Source organism: Vigna umbellata, chromosome 1 (assembly GCF_029865625.1).
Source record: "Vigna umbellata cultivar VRB3 chromosome 1, Vumbellata_1.0, whole genome shotgun sequence".
Classification (NCBI taxonomy): Eukaryota; Viridiplantae; Streptophyta; class Magnoliopsida; order Fabales; family Fabaceae; genus Vigna; species Vigna umbellata.
The window spans coordinates 76,272,821-76,296,028 of record NC_142165.1 but is presented as its reverse complement, the minus strand read 5'-3'; the positions used below and the strand labels follow the sequence as shown (position 1 = coordinate 76,296,028).

Here is a 23,208-nt window from a genome sequence, read left to right as displayed (position 1 = left end):
TATTTACCATATTTAATTCTATAATATCCTGAAGTACGTCCTTTGAGTTTCCCGCCTGTCCTACTGCTGTCAGATAGAACGCTCGTTGTTGCTTTCACTCGCTTAGGACGCTCGTCGTCGCTCTACTCGCTCAGCCCTCTTTTTCTCTTCCCCCTATCGTTCGGTCATCGTGCTCCCCCCTTTCCACCGTTCGGCCCTCATGCTCCCCCCTTTCAACCGTTCGGCCACTGTCCTCTACCGTACGAAACCCTTCTCTCTCTCTCCTATATCTTCTTCTCTCGTAAACTCGCCAGCCCCTAACAAAGTGTTTACTTGCCAAACTAAAATATTCCTGTTGTAACTACTCTCAATGAGGTTAAACATGCTTCATGAACTACGGATTTCTCTTCTATTATCTATACATTGATAATGGTTAACATTTATACAAGTAATCCTCCCTCCCCACTCTATCTTCAAAAGGATGAAAGCCTTGATAAATTAACTTTGTTCAAATTATCTTACATTTGAAAAATATTTGCATTTTTTATTTTGCAGCTTCCACATAACTTTTGAAGTAAATGATTACTTCTCATAATTAAATAGATTCCAAACAACCCATTAAACTAAAATATGAAGTTGGAATAAAGGCATGGCAACCTCTTAAAACAAAAATAAGCTACTTGTATAAAAATAATATTAAATATTCTTATACGGGTCTAGGACAGAGGAGAAAGTCTGGTTGTTGTCTCTGTAGCAGTATCCCACAAAAGGGACAAAACGGTTTTGAGTACACTGCTTGAGAGGAAGATTTAATGAAAGAGTCTGAATCTACATGAAATGAAGACATTCTAAAAAGTGGCTCTGGTGCCAATGTAAACCCTGACCTACGGCAACAGACACAATACCACAAGGGAGTAATGGGGCAAACCTACATACAAACAACACATCTCAGTAACCTGTGAGGCTTAACTTCATCACTGGAATTTTCACATTGACAAAAACCAAACTCAGGGGAGTCAAATGGAACGGATGTTGAACAAAAACTGCATGTCTCCACTGTTGAACATCTATTGGCCAGGAACCTGTATTTTAAGAGAAACACATTACTATATAGAATAAGAAGAATCAAGAATTGTGTTCGACTGCTTGTTGTATTAAGTGCGAAATATAAGTTAGTTTTGATATTAATTTGACAGTTTTGATTTTATTAAATATAAGTAGAAACCATTTAATTTAATTTGTTGATTTTGATGACCACATAAAGTTAAAGAAGAAAAGTCAGAAAATGGTGGAATAGGGAATTTTGGGCAAAAATGACTTTGGTGCGGTTAAAGCGAAAATCTTGAGGTTTGAGTCACACAAGCAAATCCACCTTGGAGGGAAACCTCAAGCACTATACCTGAGGCTAAGCCACAAAGAGTTCTTCTTGAAGAAGTCATCTCACGGGCTACAACACTAAAAGCATGACGCCTGAGCCATAAACAAAGCCCACATTGGAAGGAAACCTCTGTAGTTAGAGCCATGCTTCCATCGTTGAAGCCACGTCCTAGAAAGTTTAAAAAAATAGAGTTGCTCCTTTTTTTTAGGAGACTTCTGGAATGATCTTAGAGAGATACTTTTAGAAAGTTTTTCATACATTTTCCTCTATACTTTTAGAGAATATTATTAGAGGTTTAAGAGATGATATCTCTTTTTTGTATTGAATTCTTTCCATCCATCATGAGGAGCTAAATCTCCAAAAATGTTGAAGCAATATGTAACCCTTTGAATCTCTCTTGTAACTGGTATTGTTTTATTTATGAAAGTATGTTTTTAATTACATGTTTGCTAATTGGTTTATACTTGTTGTTGGATGAATTGATCACTCAATACAAGCCTTGAAAAGTCCTTGTGATGATAACTTGTTTGTGAGTGTGTTTGGTATGTGGTTAAATGAAAGGCAAAGTTGATTCATGTTACATTGTGATGGTGGAGTGTAAGAGTGTCACCTTAATATACACTTTTGAGTGCTTGAGTGAAACACTTTTGAGTGCTTGAGTGAAACACTGTCTTTGGTGAGGAATAGTTTCATACACATAGGGTAACATTTTGTCTGCTTGTTGATCACTCATAAGGTTGTTGCATCTGTTGTGTATTTCTTGATTATGTGAGCACCATAATTGAAGCTTGATTGGCTATGACATCATCTATCTTGATTGATTTTTCTATGATGAGCAAACATGAGTGATTTACTTGTTCTAGATAAAAATGCTTTTTTGGTGTGCTAGACCATTGTAGTTTAACTATGTTATTTAAGCCAGGTTTTGTTTTGCTTGAGGACAAGCAAAGTTTCAAGTTTGGGCTTGTGATAATGGTTGAAAAACCGTTATTTTTATACTTAATTTTGATATTAAAAACACCCTTTCTGACTTAGAAACTTGCTTTAACTCATGTTTTTGCTTTAGTTTTGTGAATAAGAGAACTGAAGGTGAATTTAATGGTTTTGTGCTAGATTCCCTTGATTTTGTAGGCTATTGGAATGATTTGAAAGAAGAGTTAAAGTACCGAATGGTTGATATGCAGAAAAGTCAACCAGAATGCAGAAAAGTCAACCAGAGTGCAGAAAAGTCAACCTGAATGCAGAAAAGTCAACCAGTCAATCAGAGTGTAGAAAAGTCAATCAATGTGCAGAAAAAGTAGCGCTGAGCGCCAGTTTAAGTGTCGTTTTCCGCCTGGGCGCCCCACTTAGGGCGTTGAGCGTAAGCGAAGTGGGCTTGAACCTGTTTTCTGTTATTTTTCTGCTCTATTCAAGGAGTTTTACGTCCTAGGGAATGTATCTTTTGATGGCTTGATCACAAAAACACATTTTTCACCCCTTGGGGGTAGATTTGGGGAAGTGACAGCTCTCCTTTTCTCTTTCTAGGTTTTTTCTATCTCTTTCATTCTTTCATTCTTTCATTCTTTCATTCTTTCATTGTTCATCTAGTTTCTCCATGATAATGGGGAACTAAACCTTATTTGTTGTTGGGAAAGATGTAACCTCTTAAACTCTCATGTATTTAATTGATTCTTGATTATATATGTTTTACTTCATTAATTGTTAGGGTTTTTCCTCTATACTCTATGCATGCTTTGTTTAACTCATTCAATTGCATGATTATTGGTTGTCACTATGGACACAAATAAGAAAATCTAGAACTGGGAAAATTCTCCCGGAAGCAATATTACCTAGACTTAAGAATAGGAGGATCGGTTGCCTTTAAGCTTCTGTACGAATGCAATGCATGATTAATTGCTAGGGAGACAAGACATTGTGAACTAGTAATTAGGAGTAGGTTTTCTTCACCGAGACATCGGGTTTAAGGTAAATTAAAAAGTGGCAATAACATTAATGAAGAAGATGAATTCATATATGCATGAGAGTAAATTAGGTGAAATCTAAACCCAACAACAATATCATCAACTTCAGTCATTCATTATTGTGTTTAGCCTCAATTGATCAAATTGCATTCATGTTTATTTTATTGCATTTGCATTCAAAAACCCCAAAATTTGTTCTTTATAGTTTTAATTAGTTGAGTAATCACATAAATGTTTAGTGTCATAAGTCTCTTGGGAAACGATACTTGGTCTTACCATTTATTATTATTTGATACGATTCGATACACTTGCCAAGGTCTTAACAAGTTTTTGACTCCGTTTTCGGGGATTAAAAATTTGTTTATCAAGTTTTTAGCGTCGTTGTCGTGGACTCGTGGTATAACTATTCTATTTGTGTGATTCTTAACCGATTTTAGACTTTTTATCTTTTTATTTTTTTTTATCTTTTTATTTTTTATCTTTCTATCTTTTTATCTTTTTCTCTTTTATCTTTTTCTCTTTTTATCTTTTTCTCTTTTTATCTTTTCATCTTTTTACCTTTTTATCTTTTTATCTTTTTACCTTTTTATTTTATTTTTCTATCTTTTCATCTTTCTATCTTTCTATGTTTCTATCTTTCTATCCTTCTATCTTTCTATCTTTTTATTTTTTTTCTTTCTATCCTTCTATCTTTCTATCTTTTTATTTTTTTTCTTTCTATCCTTCTATCTTTCTATCTTTTTATTTTTTTTCTTTCTATCTTTCTATCTTTCTATCTTTTTATCTTTTTATCTTTCTATCTTTCTATTTTTTTTATCTTTTTAATTTTTTATCTTTCTATCTTGTTCTAAAGTTGCTCTATTGTTCTATCTTTCTATCTTTCTATCTTTCATATCTCTTCATTTTTTTATCTTTTTAATTTTTTATCTGTTTGTGCTAATTGGGTGCTCTAGTGTAGTGTTCTTTAGTGTTTGCAGGATAAAATTTGAAAATCTGTACTAGGTGCACAAGATCATCAAGAGAAGAAGGAGGAAAGCATCTACTGAGGGATGCTAGGAGGACTCGGATGACAACATCTACTGATGGATGCTGTTATGATGAGGGTGATGAATGATAGCGTCTATTGATGGAGGTTATGTGATTAAGCATCTACTGATGGATGCTATGTGATTAAGCATCTTCTGTGAAGCATGAGAGAAATATAAGGCATTGTGGAAAAAATTTCCAAAGCATAGATTTGATGATCTATAGCACAACTGAACATGTTTTACAATGGGCTTAAGCCATAGACCAAGATGTCACTTGATGGTTGATGCATCTAGGGGGATGTATTGAAGATGTGCCGTGAGATTGGAGGTGAATGGAGGCTTGGAAGGCAGCTGAAACCAAGGGAACAGTGGCGGTAGCAACTGCAGATTCTAGAGGAATTTCTGGATCAGATTGGCTGGGATCTTTGGAGGTGTGGCAGCGGATTGTTGGTGTTTATGGTGAGTGGAGATGGAGGCTAGCTTGGAGAGGTGATTCACAACTCAGAAGGCTTCCTAGAGTGGAAGAAAGTTGCAATGGAAATCAAGCTAAGAAGTGACTCTTGGAGAAGGAATTTGCTATACATTTCAGCAGAAATTCTTTACTACAATCCAAAAGTGAGCTACAAGCTTTGCCTATGAGATTTTATAGATCAATCTCAAGGCTTAAGCAAGCATATTACACGTTTCAGATCTGAAATGCTAATAACTACCCATGTGCTAAATGTGTGGCTTCTAGAAAGCTTTATGAAGCACGTGACAAATGAGTTTTACATGTGGAGGAAAAACAATTACTAATGCCACCCCATAGAAGGATAAGCACACCCCTTCTTGTGTAGAAATGTCCACTTTACCCTTCTCCATGTTTTGGCAAATTTGTAACATCTTCTTGTTCTCCAATTTTCCATCCAAAAATAGCAAATAGTATTTGACCTTGGGGAGAATACTCATCTTGGAGCTTTTTGGCCATCCCTCTTGTGATGGGTCCTATGGTGCTAGGCCTTCTTGTATCAATGGTTATGTAGGTGAAATCATGATGATGAAAAGTGTTGAAGAGGTCATTATAATCTTTGAATCATTGGGAACAAGTGACCATCAAGTCCAATATAACAAAATTCACCCTTCTAAGAGAGGAATTATGGAGTTGGGAAGACAAGGTGCTATTCTAGCACAAAATAAACTCATTTCTCAATAAATGGAATAATTAAAGAAGCAAATGACTACATTGAACTTAGGTTGCGATCGTAGGCTCAGTTCAACAAAAATATTGAAATGTGACGTTTATTACAACATTGACAAGCACATCAAATCGTTTCCCAAGAGACTCGTGTAATACTAAATAATCATACAATTAGTAACTCATATAGACTAAAGAATAGTTCATGAATGTATGTGCAAGAATGGAAAAACTTAGAAATAGACATAAGGGAAGTATCATTTCCAAAGACTAAAGTTTTAAAGAGGATAGGTGCATAAAAAGTGATGACATTGTTGGAAAAAGGGAATCAAAGAGAAAAAAGTGAGTTGAGGTTTGTATTTTAGTTCCGTAATGTTCTTCCATGGATGTTCAACATCTTTGGCTGCTTTAGTCGCATTAACGAGATCTTGAAACTCCTCTTCAACATTATCCATGCCACAAATCTTTTGCAGCATTTTCTTAGCTTCTTTTTTACCTCTTTTGATTAAGGAGTTAAGAGTGTCACCTAAAAAAAGAGATCCTACACATAGCATGATTTTAGGAACTACATCAGCACCTAAAGAAATTCTCCAACCATATTCTAGTTTGCCAGTGTCGTAATTAATAAGGTTTGCAACCAATATGGCAATTGTGATCATTATTTGAAATCCAATATTAAGTGCACCTCTTATCATGTTGGAGCCATTTCAGACAAGTAGACAAGTACAGACTATTGGAAATAATAATAATAGCAAAAAAGAAAAAGGAAATGTTAAAAAAATTCAATGATGCAATGATGCAAAGCATTGACAATGATGCAAAGCCTTACCTGATTATAATATCCAACACCAAAACCAAGTAATAATCGACCTATGATGAGCATTTCAATATTGACTGCAAAATTGTTCAACAACGCACCAGCAAGGAAGAATAAACCACCTACAAACATTAAGGTCTTGTGTCCCATCATTCTTGAGGTGGTGGAAGTAAAGAAAGAAACTATTAATGCTCCAAGATATAAAGAAGAGGTGAACAAAGTAATGAGTTTGTTATTAAACTTGCGGTATTGACTTTCATGGAGAGACTCATCTTTCATTTTTTTATAAAAACTTGGAAAGAGTTTTAATAAGAATGGTTTCATGGAAGTCACTCCTCCCGTGATTCCAAGAACATAACCAAATAATAGAACACTCATTGCTACTACAAAACATGTGACCAACACGAATAACGTGATCTTACTTCCATATTGTCTTCCATTTTCTAAAGTAGCATAAGCTCCATCTGCCATCTTTAAAATGTTATATTTTAAGTGGATCACTTTCTTTTCTTAAACTTTCTTTCTTTTTCTACATATAAGATTTTACGAACTTGTTTTATAATCTAAAATATGCTAATAATAACATCTAACGGATAAGAATGAGTTATTTAATTGAAATAACTTTGCTAACAATACAATATATTTTTATGCTTCTAATTATCTATCATGTTGTTAATAGCCAAACTGAAATGTATGGTTCTTTTTTCCGTTAGAACTCATAAGTTATTTTAAGGACTTAAGATAAGAACTAGTTAGTGAAAATTTAAAGAGTAGCTGTTTTTTTAAACTAAGGTTAATTTGATCATTATGGATGATAATAATTTGTTTATAATTTAACAACATCGATTAATACTCAGTTTATTTGTTCATTCGTTTATAAGAATTTATAAAAAAAAGTCAACAATATTTTAATTTATAAAGTAAAGTGCTTTTATTGAAATTTTGAATAATTGATAAACAATATTGTATGCACAACTTATTTAAGAGACAATTGAGTACTCTTGTTGTTTGTCTCTTGTAAAAAAAAATCGACTTTCTAATACTTAATTCTAAACCTCAAGTCATATAAAAAAGAAGAGAAAAATAAATTTGTGATTCAATTACAACAATATATTCTAAAAAAATAAATTGGTGCACTAAGCTTATAGTTTCAACCACAAAGAAAAAAAATTAAATAAAAAATTTTAAAAGAAAGTTTATAAGTAACCAAAACTTAAAAAACAAAGAACTGAAAGAAAAATGCCTATTTTTTAAACTATAAATTTTATTTAGTATTATTCTTAAAAAAGAGAAATTTTATTAACATGTATGGAGGAATAGAAAAGAAAACATCTTCCAACAAAACAAATTTGTACATAACTTAAATAATTTATTTTTCATGAAAGGATCTTAGTTTTAGTTCGTATTATTATCATCTTATTTCTCCAACTAATTCTTTTTTTTAATGACTCTGTTATATTTTATTTTTGTTAGTTAGTATTTATGACTTTATTTCATGTTATGGCAACAAAAGAAAATGACAACAACAAAAACTAATGTAACAAAAGGTGTTATTAATGGTATTGTTATTGTCTTAAAATCCATCAACAACAAGATCTTTCAATAAAAAGCTATCGATCATAAGATGTCATGATTGTCTTAATGATCTTTTTTATCACTTCGATGTCAATCCTAAAATCTCATTGAATCAATTTAGATGATATAATATAAACACACTAGGCAAACTTAAATAAATATAAAAAAACTCTTGAAGGATTTAGTGTGAAACTCAATGTCGTATAGATAAGATGATACCCTTAATTAGTATAAACAAACTCTAAAGGGTTTAGTACATATAGCCTACATTTGCTTTCCAATCCATGTGAATAAGTCATAATTTTTTAAACTATTCTATATCCATTACAAAGTTGTTAACAATAAGTAATCTGATTACTTATATCATCCCAAGCATATATAATTAATGTTATATATGATCTCAACTTAACTAAATTTTCTTTATTACAAATTATGTTTATTTTTAACCAACATTTATTTTTATTTTTTAATTACAACAAACTCAACATACAATACTATCATTATTCTTATTATTTTTATTATTATTTTAATCTATAATTTCGTCTTCTCTCAACTATGACTTCGAATAATAGAGGAGAACTTTTTGTGTTCAAATTCAGTAAAAACTTTTTGTTTAGACGAACATGTGAATATTTTCGTTGATATTTTATGTATTTAATTGAACTTTTTCTTTCATTGACTTCCAATAAGTTCAAGGATATATATCTTAAAGAAGCACATTCTCATTCTTTGAAAATCTAATTTTCTAAATCAAAATTTAAAAAATTCCTCTTTCTTTTACATGAGTTATAAAAGATAACTATTTTTCAATCAAAAATAAAATAAAAAATCTAATATGTTTATGTGTCTCATATCTTAATTTGATAATGATTTCTATTAGGAATCTAAATATGAGTTTAAGCCTCATTTATGTAGAAATGAGAGAATGGACCACCATATAAAGGTAAAGATATAATAATCCATTCTCTTAAGATTTTAAATTGAGGTAAAGATATAATAATCCATTCTCTTAAGATTTTAAATTGAGAGAATAATATCAATTCTTTATGATTAGAATCATATTTCACTGGTGTTGTGTTTTCCAAGAAAACACTTCTCTTTATCAATCCAACAACAATGTTAGTTTGGTAACATTGTTATTAGTTAAACTATCGAAATTATAATTTCACACCAATTTCAATTCTAATTAAATTTAAGCACGGTTTATGTATGTAATAATTGATGTTTAAACACTACAAGTAAACATTGAAATAATATTTACTTTTTGTGGTGTTTAAAAGTCATTACCAATTCATTAACTTGTCTAATGCTTAAACTTACTTTTTGTATTCCCTGGTTCTTTTATCCTTCTAATATATGAAATATACCGATCAAAATTAATTGTTATTTATGGACAATTAACAGATATTAATAGGTCAGATTGACTTACACTTTACAATTATACGGTATTATTGGGTTTGATTGCCTAAAAATATATTCCACTAATGGTTAATCAATGGATTTGGCTGTCACAAGTCCTATAGGTACAATGATCTTGATCTATTATAATCAAATATAGACATCTTTATAAAACATATATGACTTGAGCGTCGGAGTGTCTTCTGCAGGTCAACAACCCATCGGAGTGGATTGCGTTCTCGGAGAAGATTGGACAATCGAAAGAAAGTAGAGCAAGGAAGGATGACCGACCCTCGGACAAATACAACCGAAACATTTTGGCACCCACCATGGGGTCGAGCGACATCCCCATGAAACCACGAGGAACGAGACATGTAGACGTGCGCTCGGCCTCGACATTGCTACTTCTAATCAATACCAGGTTTTGCAATAAGAGTACAAAATTCCATAATAATCTCTAAAGGCATGTCTTTTGTTTTGAGAACTTTCAAGAACGTTCAACCCTACATCCAACCTTGAAGGTTCAGTCTAACGTTCAACCTTGTCAGGTTCTGCTTTTATTATAATTTATAAATTATAATATATTGAAGCATTTATTTTATTTTGTTTAACTCATTTTTGTGAGTAAAAATATTCTTTACACGAAGGTTCAGTCTTACGTTCAACTTACGTTCAACCTTGTCAGGTTCTACTTTTTATTATAATTTATAAATTATGATATATTGAAGCATTTATTTTATTTTGTTTAACTCATATTTTTGTGAGTAAAAATATCCTTTATAGGAAGGTTTAGTCTTATGTTCAACCCTGTTAGGTTCCACTTTTTATTATAATTTATAAATTATAATTTTTATTTTGTTTAACTCATATTTTTGTGAGTAAAAATATCCTCCAATTTACATTATTTTATTTAACTCATATTTTTTTGAGTAAAAATATCATGTGCGGGAGTCCAATGTTTAGCCTTGTCAGGTTCTAATAGGGCTCCTCATTATAAAAATAAAATATGAAATATTTTATTTAACACATTTTTCTGAGTAAAAATATCTTGCACAAGAAAGTTCAGACCAATGTTCAACCAACTTTCAACCTTATCAAGTTCTAATGTCATCTCATTATTGAATATTTTATTTAACACATATTTTTGTGAGTAAAAATATCTTGCACAGGAAGGATCAGACCAACGTTCAACCTTATCAGGTTGTAATGTCATCTCATTATTCAATATTTTATTTAATGCATATTTTTGTGAGTAAAAATATTCTAAGCAGGAAAAAGTTCTAAAAAGAACTCCTATCGTTTGCTGCTCGGCTTAGGAAAAAGTTCTAGAAAAAGAACTCTTATCAGTCGTCACTCAACGTGGGAAAAGGCTCTCGCTCTATTAAGCTCAAAAGGGAGTCCCCACTGATCATTGCCCAACATAGGAAAAGGCTCTCGGGCTATTATGCTCCAAAGGGAGTCCCTACCGTTCGTTGCTCAACGTGGGAAAAGGCTCTTGGACTATTAAGCTCAAAAGGGAGTCCTCACCGATCATTGCCCAACGTAGGAAAAGGCTCTCGGGCTATTATGCTCAAAAGGGAGTCTGTATCGTTCTTACTCAACGTGGGAAAAAGCTCTCGGGTTATTAAGCTCAAAAGGGAGTCCCCACCGATCATTGCCCAACGTAGGAAAAGGCTCTCGGGCTATTATGCTCAAAATGGAGTCCCTACCGTTCTTGCTCAACGTGGGAAAAAGCTCTCGGATTATTAAGCTCAAAAGGAAGTCCCCACCGATCATTGCCCAACGTAGGAAAAGGCTATCGGGCTATTATGCTCAAAAGCGAATCCCTACCGCTCGTCGCTCAACGTAGGAAAAGGTTCTCGGGCTCTTAAGCTCAAAAGGGAATCCCTACCACTCGGCCTAAAGAAAAAAGTTCAAAAAAAAACTCTTATCAGTCAACTACTCAACAAGTCCAATCATTTCCCGCTCAGACCACCTACGTTCAGCTTTATCAGGTTCCAATGTCTTCTCATTATTAAAATAGATATTGAAGTGTTTACTTTATTTTGTTGAACGCATATTTTTTGGAGAGAAAATTTCTTGGACAATATGCCGCTTGGTACAGAAAGAAATGAAGACTTAAAGCGCATAGAAAATAGACTCCCTAAATACAACGTGAGCGACCTCTTTTAAAGCTCATAATAATCCCTACGCACCTCTTTTAATAAAGAGCTTGTTTGGGCTTGGGGGGCTTATGTACTATATGAAATATATCGATCGAAATTAATTGTCATTTATGGACAATTAACAGGTATTAATAGGTCAGATTGCCTTACACTTTACAAATATATGGTATTATTGGGTTTGATTGCCTAAAAATATATTTCACTAATGGTTAATTAATGGACTTGGCTGTCACAAGTCCTATAAATATGCAATTGATGTCCAGATACAATGATCTTGATCTATTATAATAAAATATAGACCCTTTATAAAACATATATGACTTGAGCGTCGGAGTGTCTTCTGCAAGTCAACAACCCATCAGAGTGGATTGCATTCTTGGAGAGGATTGGACGATCGAAAGAAAACAAAATAAGGAAGGATGACCGATCCTCGGACAAATTCAACTCAAACAATCCTTATCATAGAAAGTGTGATTATTTTGATAGTACAGAGTATCTTAGAACATTTAAATCGAAATAGAAAACAAGTTTCAACAAAACAAAGTTATACATGTCTAACTTAAATAATATTTTATTTTTCATGAAAGGGATCTTAGTTTTAGTTCATATTATTATCATTATGCTTGTCCTACTAATCTTTTTTTTTAATAATTATATTTTATTTTGTTTAGTATTGATGACTTCATTGCACATCATGACGAGAAAAAACTTGTAACCAAAAAGTTTAATAATGAATAGCATTTAAAAGTATAATATTTTTTAAAATGTAATATATCAAACATGGCCAATCTTTTAAGACATCAATGTTGTAAAACGTTTATTTGAAATATATAAAGATGGATTATTGTGTTAATGCAATATTTACAAAATAAAAAATATTATTGTAAGCGAAGTTAAGTTTAAAAATTGCATATTCATTATGCATTACCTTCAACACTTCCAAAATCATCTTCAATGTTATGCATTACCTTATCTGCAAACTCCAATTGTAAATTCGTTTGATTTCTGATGGAGATCTTCAACATATTTTTATGTTAAGACATATCAATTATGAAACTAAATAATAATAATAATAATTCAATAATAAAAAATAAATGTTAATACTATTTTAATAAGTATATTTAAAATTTTATTTTATTTTAAAAAATTTGTTTGGAACTAAAATTAACATAAATTTATATATTATAAATTTGTTTTACGAGAAAAAAAATTATAGTAATATGAGGAGAATGTTGAGGGGTCGTGTTCATTTGATAATTTTAGGCTTAATATCTCTTTTGGTCCCTCGAAAGAGGAGAAATGTTCATAACTGTCCTATCTTTTTTAAAAAGTTAAAAATGATCCCAACTTTTTAAAAGAACTGGTCAAATTAATCATTTTTTGTTACGACGTCAAATTTCTAACGGTGCATCTGCCACCCTGGAGAAAACTTAATGACGTGGCACACTGAGGTAATATAACGTGTCAATTTTGAATTTTTTTTAAAAAAGTTGTTTGCCACATCAACTCTATCTTCCACCTCTAGAAACGTTAGAGCCACAAGCAGCCGCCGTCAACACCTCAGACCACCGCTAAGGCTACCAACTTCTTCCTAACAACCCGATCACATTTTTCTCCTCCATATACAACTGCAATGAAACTAAAAAACCACCATCATCTTCTCCGCTAGACTTTCGAAAAAACTCAGAAACAAAAATGTGAGCTTCTCCACCAATCTCCTCCTTCGAAACTTGCAAGAAACCGTAGAAACCTAAAGAAATCCAAATTGAGCCTCATCCATAGCCACCAAGAACCTGCGAAAACCAAATCCCATATTAACACTAATCGCAAAACAGGAAAGCCCAAATTAGGAACCCTAATCGCGAGTTCATCACGAATAAAAAAACGCCCAAATAATTTGACTGGAAAAAAATTGGAGGAAGGTAGTGTTGGGGTTGAAGGGTTGCTGGTCGTCAGGATCGGAGGGGTCGACGTCGGATCGTATCTCGCTAGGATGCGGTTGGTCTCCTCGATAAGGTTCTGGTTGACGGCGTGGAATCGGAGGAGCCGAGATTGACGCCAATGGTGCCGCGGAGGACGAGGATGGTGACAAAGCCGCATAGTATAGTGATCTTGATGTTGTTGAAGGTCTTCTAGATCTGGCAGCTATGGGGGATCCCGATGGCGCAGCCTTGGACGTTGGAGTTGCGCTTGTGGTGATTGTCTTGCCCCTCACCCCTCACAGTGTAAGGCAATCACAGAAACTTGACACATAATTAAGTTTTCTCTAGGATGGCAGCTGCACCGTTAGAAATTTGACGTTGTAACAAAAAAAGATGAACTTAACCAGTTTTTTCAAAAGTTAAGACCGTTTTTAACTTTTAAAAAAAAATAGGATGATTCTGAACATTCCCATCTCTCTAACGACCAAAAGAGATATTAAACCTGAATTTAAATAGTGTGTTCGGAATTATGTTAGCAACTACTAACTGCCCATTCATGTCAATCCATCAATAGAAAAGCCTATAAAACCATTGTCTATTAATAATCTATTAAAGATATTGGTTAGTGAGGGAAGGCCATGGATCCAAGTCTATGTTTGATTTTACTTGCCTGTTGTCTGGGTTTTTCATTTTGTAATTTTCTCTTATTACAACATTGTTTTTCTCCTTCCACACTAACTGTGCATGTGTTTTTCTTCCCAGAAAAAATATAATAATAATTCTTTCTTTCTTTTTTATGGATTCCAAGTTAAACTAAACAAATTATTAGGTGAGGAAAAGAAGGCCAAGAGGTGGAAGAAAAAGGAACCTTGAACCTTATATTTATTTCTCACTGTAGCCTGCTAACCTTATTTTGTTTTAAAAAAAAATAGAAATTATATAGTTTTGACTCATCTATATACTTTAATAGTTTTTTTTAAAAAGTCTATGAACACATTTTAATAATTATTAAAAGTTATTTTTTAATATAATTTTTATATATTTATTATATGAAAAGATAAATTTTAATTGTAATTTATATATTTTTTAATTATACCTCTCACTTATTGTAACATCCCAAAATACAGTAATTACCATAAGTCAGAATTAATTACAATTAACAGTAAATCAATGCAGTCTTTATATAATCAGAGTTTAAAAGCCGAAAGGCTTAGAGTGCAGAGTTAAGATATACAAATCGGAATCAGTGAATGTTAATAACGAACGGTTTTACAAAAGAAATAACCGAACGTCCAAAAACAAAACGAACGCCTAAACTAAAACAAAAGACGGACGTCCTACTGTTCCGCTTTCACTTCAACTTCGACTAGGTTTTCTTCCTCGATGACGTCCTCTAGAGTGGCCTCGCCTTCTGCTCACATCCACACGGATGATCATTGCAAGACAGGACGAACGTACAGATACAATGGACAACACAAGGAAAACGAAAGGGTAAGCTTATATAATTTAACTCATAACAACAATACATACATTTAACATTTCAATTCACACATACAGCAAATAACTTAACATAGAATAACATAGAAATATATATATATATATATATATATATATATATATATATATAAGTAAGACAGACCGTCCGGACTGTATGATCTGTGTAGTTACAAGCGTCCTTGCACCCGAGTGGTGTAGTAACTGGGATACACTCAACAGCTGCCACTCGAGGTTAGTCCGTTCTTACGTCGCCCATGTTAACTTATGGACTAAGGACCTCCTGCCATTCACACGCATGACTTACCCTCTCTACGTGAGAAGAGTAATCACTGAATATCAGGATGGACAGCGAGTCCTAACTTATCCACAGTCATACTTTACCAAATTTAATATTTAACATATCTGAGACGTTCCTCCTTGGAACGCTCGTCCAAAATCCATACTCATAGAATCACTCAATATAGTGCTCACATGGTAATATCTTATAATTTATCATCATTCTCATCTTTAACTTTAAGAGCATAAAAGGACGAACGTTCAGTCCTTTGAAGAATTAGGACGAACGTCCAAATAAAGTACTGGATGGACGAACATGACTCTCTGTTTGGTCAGTTAAATGAACTGACTCTATTGAAAGTATAATGATACTTAGAAAATTTTCTTGAAGAAGATCTTGGACCAGATTCAATGTACCAAGGATGGTCAATAATACTTAGAATTTTCTTTGTATATAAAGAACCGATGCCAGTATTTGAACGAACGTAAGAGGATGAATATTGTAATATTTGAACGGACGCTATTTACGTTCGTTAAGTAATCAAAGATAAGGACGAGCGTGCGGTTTAAGACCGAACACTACATCAAAGCGAACGCTAGGTAGATGACCGTGAATCAACCATGACGAACGCTTGGTATAAGACCGAGCGCTCTTTAGGACGAACGCTTGGTTTAACACCGAGCGCTATTTAGGACGAACGCTTGGTTTAAGACCGAGCGTTGTTTAGAACGAACGTTCGGTATAAGACCGAACGTTACATATTTTAAAGTGTAAAGTATTTATATACAGCTGAGCTGAACCGAACGCTCAAACATTTAATTGGGGACGCTCGCTCTCAAGCGGAGTTCTTCCCAAATGAAAGAATTCCATTCTCAGTTATTTTCAGGGAAACCGAACGGTATAAGACCGTACGGTGACGAGCGTAATTTATCATAGGGAGTGATTTACGTTTCAGATTTTTCAACCATAACAGATTTCAGATTTCAACATTTAAACTTATACTTTATAATTCATATGATTTTCAATTTATAAACTTTATAACATTTATTCCAATTACTTCATACTCAACATCATCATACAGATTTACTTCATACAACATAAATATCCATGTTCATAATCACACATCTCAATCATCATACATCATGCATTCGCATTCATACTACATACATACATTTCAGTCATCAACATGCATACGTTTTCAGCAAACATACAACAGCGTATGAATTAAACCAATAAGCTTCCCTTACCTGGATAGCAGTGTTCGTTCTAAGAGTATCACTTGGACTTGCCCAACTTATGGTTTTCTACCCTCCACGATCGTTCTTACACTCTTCAACTAAGTCTAACCAAAGAAACGTAGAAGATATCAACTTATACCCTTGCATGCAACTGAATCTGGGTTCGCAAGAACTCCAGAAACGAGCGTATGAGTTGGAAATCTTACCGTTAACAGAATCTGAAGTTGTTCGGACCAAAATGAAGTTCACGGCGTAGGGAACGTTCCTACGGTTCTGAATGTTAAACGGAGAAGAGATGTATAAGTAACAGTAGAGAGAAGTTGGAGGTTTTTAGAGAGAAGCGGGAGAAAAGGAGAGGTTGGGTTCTGAGGAAGAAGATGAGTGGTGCAGGTGAGTGGAAGGGTTTTTCGAAAAATCATTTTTTGTTCATTCCAATCCCAGACGAAGAGCGTCTCGTGTGCTGACACCTGCACCCCCACTTCTGATTTCAGAAGTTTCCAACTCGACACATGGCGCTCGTGCATGCAATGCAAAGTGGGTTTTAATTACCCGGAGTAGTGACGTGGCGTGCGCATTAATGGTGATGTGACAGATAATTGCAGTGTTAATTTTTCCGGGTCTCACATTCTCCCCAACTACAAAAATTTTCGTCCTCGAAAATTAGAAACTTACCCGTAAACAAGTGTGGATACAAGTCCTTCATAGCATCCTCCACTTCCCATGTTGAATCCCCAGTCTTCGCGTCCCACACCATTTTAACTAGGCGAACGTCCTTTCCTTTATATAGCTTGGTGCGGCTGTCTTCCACGCGGACTGGTTGCAACTCCAGCGTTCGATCATGACGAAGTTGAACGTCTTCCAACTCCAGTACGTGAGATGGATTCGCTATGTACTTCTGGAGTTGAGAAACGTGGAATACTGGATGAAGATTTGATAACTGAGGAGGCAAGGCAAGTTCATAAGCTACTGATCCAATCTTCTTCAAAATCTGGTACGGCCCTATGAACTTGGGAGACAGCTTCTTTAGACGAACGGCTCGGCCTACTCCAGTGATCGGGTTGAGTCTAAGGAAAACATGGTCTCCTGCAGCAAACTCCAATGGTCTTCTTCTTCTGTCCGCATATGATTTCTGTCTGCTCAGGGACGTCTTCAATCTCTCTTGGATCAACTTCACTTTGTCAGTCGTTTGCTGGATGAGCTCAGGTCCAGTGAGCACGTTCTCTCCTTCTTGGAACCAGCAAAGTGGCGTTCGGCACTTCCTCCCATAAAGAGCTTCAAACGGCGCCATTCCAATGCTAGACTGAAAACTGTTGTTGTACGTGAATTCCACTAGCGGCAGGACTTCATCCCAGGCGCCCAAGTGATCTAGGACGCACGTCCTCAGTAAGTCTTCCAGCGTCTGGATGGTCCGCTCTGACTGGCCGTCCGTTTGAGGATGATACGCTGAACTCATCTGCAGTCTGCTTCCTAATTCACCTTGTAGAGATTGCCAAAACCGAGATGTGAATCTTGTGTCTCGGTCAGAAACTATGCTCGAAGGTACTCCATGCAGACGAACGATCTCCTTAATATACAACTTGGCCAAATTTGTCATTGACATCTTCAAGTTTACGGCCAGGAAGTGGGCGCTCTTTGTTAGCCTATCCACGATCACCCAAATCGAGTCATGATTCCTGACCGTTCGTGGTAGATGAGTCACAAAGTCCATGGAGATGCTGTCCCACTTCCATTCTAGAATTTCCAATTGCTGCAATAGGCCGCCAGGTCTTTGGTGTTCCGCCTTCGCTCGTTGACAGGTTAGGCATGACGCTACAAAACGAGCGACATCGTTCTTCATTCCAGGCCACCAAAATGATTTCCGGAGGTCTTGATACATCTTAGTCATGCCAAGGTGCATGCTAAGACGACTATGATGACCTTCCTCCAGAATAATTCTTTTCAGCTCGCCATCGTTGGGAACGCACGTCCGACCCATGTATCGTAATAGGCCGTCCGTTCCAGTGTTAAAATGCTTGGCCTGATCCGTACCGAGCGCGCTTAAAATCTTTGCCAAGTCCTCGTCCTCGCGTTGCTTCATCCTGATACGATCAAACACGTTGCTGGATATTCTAAGGTTACAACACTTAATACTGTTCGACTCCAACTCAAATTGTAACCTTAGATCTCTAAAGCTTTCCACCAGGCTGAGTTCCTTCACCATCATAACCGAGACGTGAACTGCTTTCCTGCTTAGGGCGTCCGCCACTACGTTAGCCTTCCCCGGATGATAAAGCAGCTCAAAGTCATAGTCTTTCAAGAACTCCAGCCAACGTCTCTGCCTCATGTTCAACTCCTTCTGATCAAATAGATATTTGAGGCTCTTGTGGTCACTGAAGACTTGAAATGTGGATCCGTACAAGAAATGCCTCCAAATCTTCAGTGCGAAAACGACCGCTGCCAATTCCAGGTTGTGCGTTGGGTAATTCCTTTCGTGAATCTTCAACTGACGAGACGCGTACGCTACCGCTCGCTTTTCTTGCATCAGAACACAACCTAACCCTTGGTGAGAAGCGTCGCAATACACTTCGAACGGTTTAGACGTGTCTGGAATAACCAACACTGGAGCGCTCGTCAGTCTCACTTTCAACTCTTGGAAACTGGCTTCGCAACGATCGGTCCAAGCGAACGGCTGATCTTTACGAGTCAACTGAGTTAGCGGAGCTACTATCTTAGCAAAACCTTCAATGAAACGTCTGTAATAGCCCGCCAGCCCAACAAAGTTGCGTACCTCAGTGACCGAACGCGGACTTTCCCATTCCAGTACCGCTCGAACTTTCGCTGGATCTACCGAGATGCCTCTAGCCGACACCACATGCCCCAAGAACTGAATTTCCCTCATCCAGAATTCACACTTAGACAATTTGGCATATAATTCCTTCTCCCGCAACACTCCCAGTATAAGTCTAAGGTGCTCTTCATGTTCGTCTTCGGTCTTGGAATAGATGAGAATATCATCTATGAAGACGACCACAAACTTATCCAAATATGGCCTGAAGATGCGATTCATATATTCCATGAACACTGCTGGAGCGTTCGTCACTCCAAACGGCATCACTACATACTCGTAGTGTCCGTAACGAGACCTGAAAGCAGTCTTCTGGATGTCGTCCTCCTTCACTCTGATTTGATGATATCCCGAACGCAAATCAATTTTAGAAAATACCGTTGCCCCATGCAGTTGATCCAACAAGTCATCTATTCTTGGCAAGGGGTACTTGTTCTTGATGGTCAGCTTGTTCAATTGTCTGTAGTCTATACATAACCGAGAGCTGCCATCCTTCTTTTTCACCAAGAGCACAGGCGCTCCCCATGGTGATACGCTCGGCCTAATGAATTGCTTGTCCATCAGCTCTTCAATCTGCTTCTTGAGTTCAACCAACTTTGAAGGCACCATACGGTACGGTTGAACAGAGATGGGTGCGGCTGTCGTCACCAAATCAATGGTGAATTCAACTTCACGAGCCGGAGGTAGTCCAGGTATTTCTTCAGGAAATACGTCCGGAAATTCATCCACCACCGATCGTCCTTCACTATACTTGTATTTGGACGATCGTCCCAAATTCGCGTTCCTAACTTCTCCGTCTTCATGCGTCATGATGAGAAAACAGCTGGCGCCCTCCATAATATCTTCTTTCAGTTGGCCGAGCGTCACTGACAGTACTTCTTCTTCTTCACCAGGAAAGATTAACTCCTTCGCCCCACAATCTATAAGAATGCGATTGGCAGCCAACCAATCCATTCCTAAAATCACTTCTAAATCCTTCATAGGCAAACAGATTAAATTCACCTTATAACTACGCCCCTTAACCACAATAGGACATCTAATGCATACAGTAGACGTCCTAATCTCTCCAGCCGCCGGGGTGGACACCACCAGGTCGAACTGCATATCACTCTCCACTATTCCCAATTTCTCAACACACGCCTTCGAGATGAAGGAGTGCGTCGCCCCAGAGTCAAACAACACACAACAAGACGTTCCATAAATTAAGCAGGTACTGGTGATGAGTGTACCTGAGCTTGCTGCCTCCGCACCCGTTATCGCATATACACGTCCCACTGCTTGTGCTCTACCACCTCTCGGTTGGTTCCTTCCAGCATTAGGTGGTCTCGTCACTGTACGTCCGCTCATGTTGCACTCGTTATCCAAGTGCCCGTTCCTTCCACAAAGATTGCAATGTTTTCCTCCCATTAGCTGAGGGCATGAATTCCGATAATGTGGCCCTCCGCATCTAAAACAAGTAACGTTTCCTTGTCCAGACTGCCCGACAGGAACTATTGCTTGTGATCCGCTTGCATGAGAGGGTTGGTTTGGACGAGCGTAAGGTGGTCTCCTCGGAACACCACTTCCCCTGGATACGATCGTTCCCCTATTCACTTGTTGTTGTTTCTTTTGTCGCTCCGCCTCTGCCATATTTTTCTCCAATACCTTCGCTCGCTCCACCATAGCTGGGAACGTCCGTATGCATAAGCTAGAGATTAAAACCTTCAAGTCACTCCGCAGACCGTTCTCAAACTTTCGGCACTGCCACTCTTCACTGGTGGCCATCGTGTTGAATCTGACGAGGTGCTTGAACTTATTGGTGTACTCTGAAACGGACATACCCCCCTGAACCAGCTGTAGAAATTCCACTTCCTTTGCAAACCGGACGCTGTCAGGGAAGTATTCTTCAAAAAACTTATTTCTAAATACTTCCCAAGTGATCGGTTGTTGAGCGTCCATCAGAATGGCTCTCGCGCTCGCCCACCAATGGCTCGCTTCTCCAGTCAATAAATACTCCGTGTACGCCAACCTGTTTTCGTCTGGACATCTCTTGGCGTTGAAAATCCTTTCCATGTCCCTTAACCATTGATCAGCCTCATCAGGGAGACCCTTTCCACTGAACTTAGCCGGATGGTGTTGGAGAAAACTCTCCAAGCTCCACTCGGCAGTAGGTTGGGCAGCGTTAGAAGAGGACGCTCCAGGCGTGCCTCTGGTAGCAGCAAGAATATCCATCAACTGCCTCTGAGTCGCTTCAGAGTTGGCGCGAGAGGCCTCCAAACTCTGCATGGCGCTCTGATTCTGCTGCATCAGAGTAACGTTATGCTCCATTAAAGTGGTGTTTTGTTGATGCAGTCTTTCAACCACTGTTTCCAACAACCTAGTGTTGCTGGACGTATCAGACTAGTTCGGTTGCGGAGGAGGAGGGAGTCTAGGCGCCATTAGTTCTCTGGACCAGAGAAAAACGAGCGTTAGAATGTTTAAGAGTTAAAAACAATAACTCACCAAACATATAATAAGCACACAGCAAAAACACAGTGCACTCATAACCTACAGTGTCCTTTTAATAGAACAAAACTGCTCTGATACCACTAATGTAACATCCCAAAATACAGTAATTACCATAAGTCAGAATTAATTACAATTAACAGTAAATCAATGCAGTCTTTATATAATCAGAGTTAAAAAGCCGAACGGCTTAGAGTGCAGAGTTAAGATATACAAATCGGAATCAGTGAATGTTAATAACGAACGGTTTTACAAAAGAAATAACCGAACGTCCAAAAACAAAACGAACGCCTAAACTAAAACAAAAGACGGACGTCCTACTGTTCCGCTTTCACTTCAACTTCGACTAGGTTTTCTTCCTCGATGACGTCCTCTAGAGTGGCCTCGCCTTCTGCTCACATCCACACGGATGATCATTGCAAGACAGGACGAACGTACAGATACAATGGACAACACAAGGAAAACGAAAGGGTAAGCTTATATAATTTAACTCATAACAACAATACATACATTTAACATTTCAATTCACACATACAGCAAATAACTTAACATAGAATAACATAGAAATATATATATATATATATATATAAGACAGACCGTCTGGACTGTATGATCTGTGTAGTTACAAGCGTCCTTGCACCTGAGTGGTGTAGTAACTGGGATACACTCAACAGCTGCCACTCGAGGTTAGTCCGTTCTTACGTCGCCCATGTTAACTTATGGACTAAGGACCTCCTGCCATTCACACGCATGACTTACCCTCTCTACGTGAGAAGAGTAATCACTGTATATCAGGATGGACAGCGAGTCCTAACTTATCCACAGTCATACTTTACCAAATTTAATATTTAACATATCTGAGACGTTCCTCCTTGGAACGCTCGTCCAAAATCCATACTCATAGAATCACTCAATATAGTGCTCACATGGTAATATCTTATAATTTATCATCATTCTCATCTTTAACTTTAAGAGCATAAAAGGACGAACGTTCAGTCCTTTGAAGAATTAGGACGAACGTCCAAATAAAGTACTGGATGGACGAACATGACTCTCTGTTTGGTCAGTTAAATGAACTGACTCTATTGAAAGGTATAATGATACTTAGAAAATTTTCTTGAAGAAGATCTTGGACCAGATTCAATGTACCAAGGATGGTCAATAATACTTAGAATTTTCTTTGTAATATAAAGAACCGATGCCAGTATTTGAACGAACGTAAGAGGATGAATATTGTAATATTTGAACGGACGCTATTTACGTTCGTTAAGTAATCAAAGATAAGGACGAGCGTGCAGTTTAAGACCGAACACTACATCAAAGCGAACGCTAGGTAGATGACCGTGAATCAACCATGACGAACGCTTGGTATAAGACCGAGCGCTCTTTAGGACGAACGCTTGGTTTAACACCGAGCGCTATTTAGGACGAACGCTTGGTTTAAGACCGAGCGTTGTTTAGAACGAACGTTCGGTATAAGACCGAACGTTA

The 23,208-nt window shown here is 36.6% G+C and overlaps 1 protein-coding gene across 1 annotated transcript; it reads right to left on the bottom strand.

Moving 5' to 3' along the window:
- Nucleotides 1-927: 927 nt before the first annotated feature.
- LOC148206387 (uncharacterized) lies at nucleotides 928-21,540 on the bottom strand. The gene is made up of 6 exons (XM_088107751.1): nucleotides 20,463-21,540; nucleotides 19,768-20,348; nucleotides 18,841-19,380; nucleotides 18,327-18,744; nucleotides 1,379-1,525; nucleotides 928-1,061 (listed from the first exon to the last, which is right to left on the bottom strand). Exons 1-6 carry the CDS (start codon nucleotides 21,538-21,540, stop codon nucleotides 928-930), a joined length of 2,898 nt encoding a protein of 965 aa, XP_087963877.1.
- Between the last annotated feature and the right edge of the window lie 1,668 nt (nucleotides 21,541-23,208).

Coding starts and splice junctions, on each gene's coding strand:
- LOC148206387 (XM_088107751.1), bottom strand. CDS start 21,540: ATGGAGCATAACGTTACTCTGATGCAGCAGAATCAGAGCGCCATGCAG. Junction 20,349..20,462: donor TGCGGAGGCAGCAAGCTCAG/GTACACTCATCA, acceptor AATTGGGAATAG/TGGAGAGTGATATGCAGTTC. Junction 19,381..19,767: donor AGCAATTCATTAGGCCGAGC/GTATCACCATGG, acceptor ATCTATTCCAAG/ACCGAAGACGAACATGAAGA.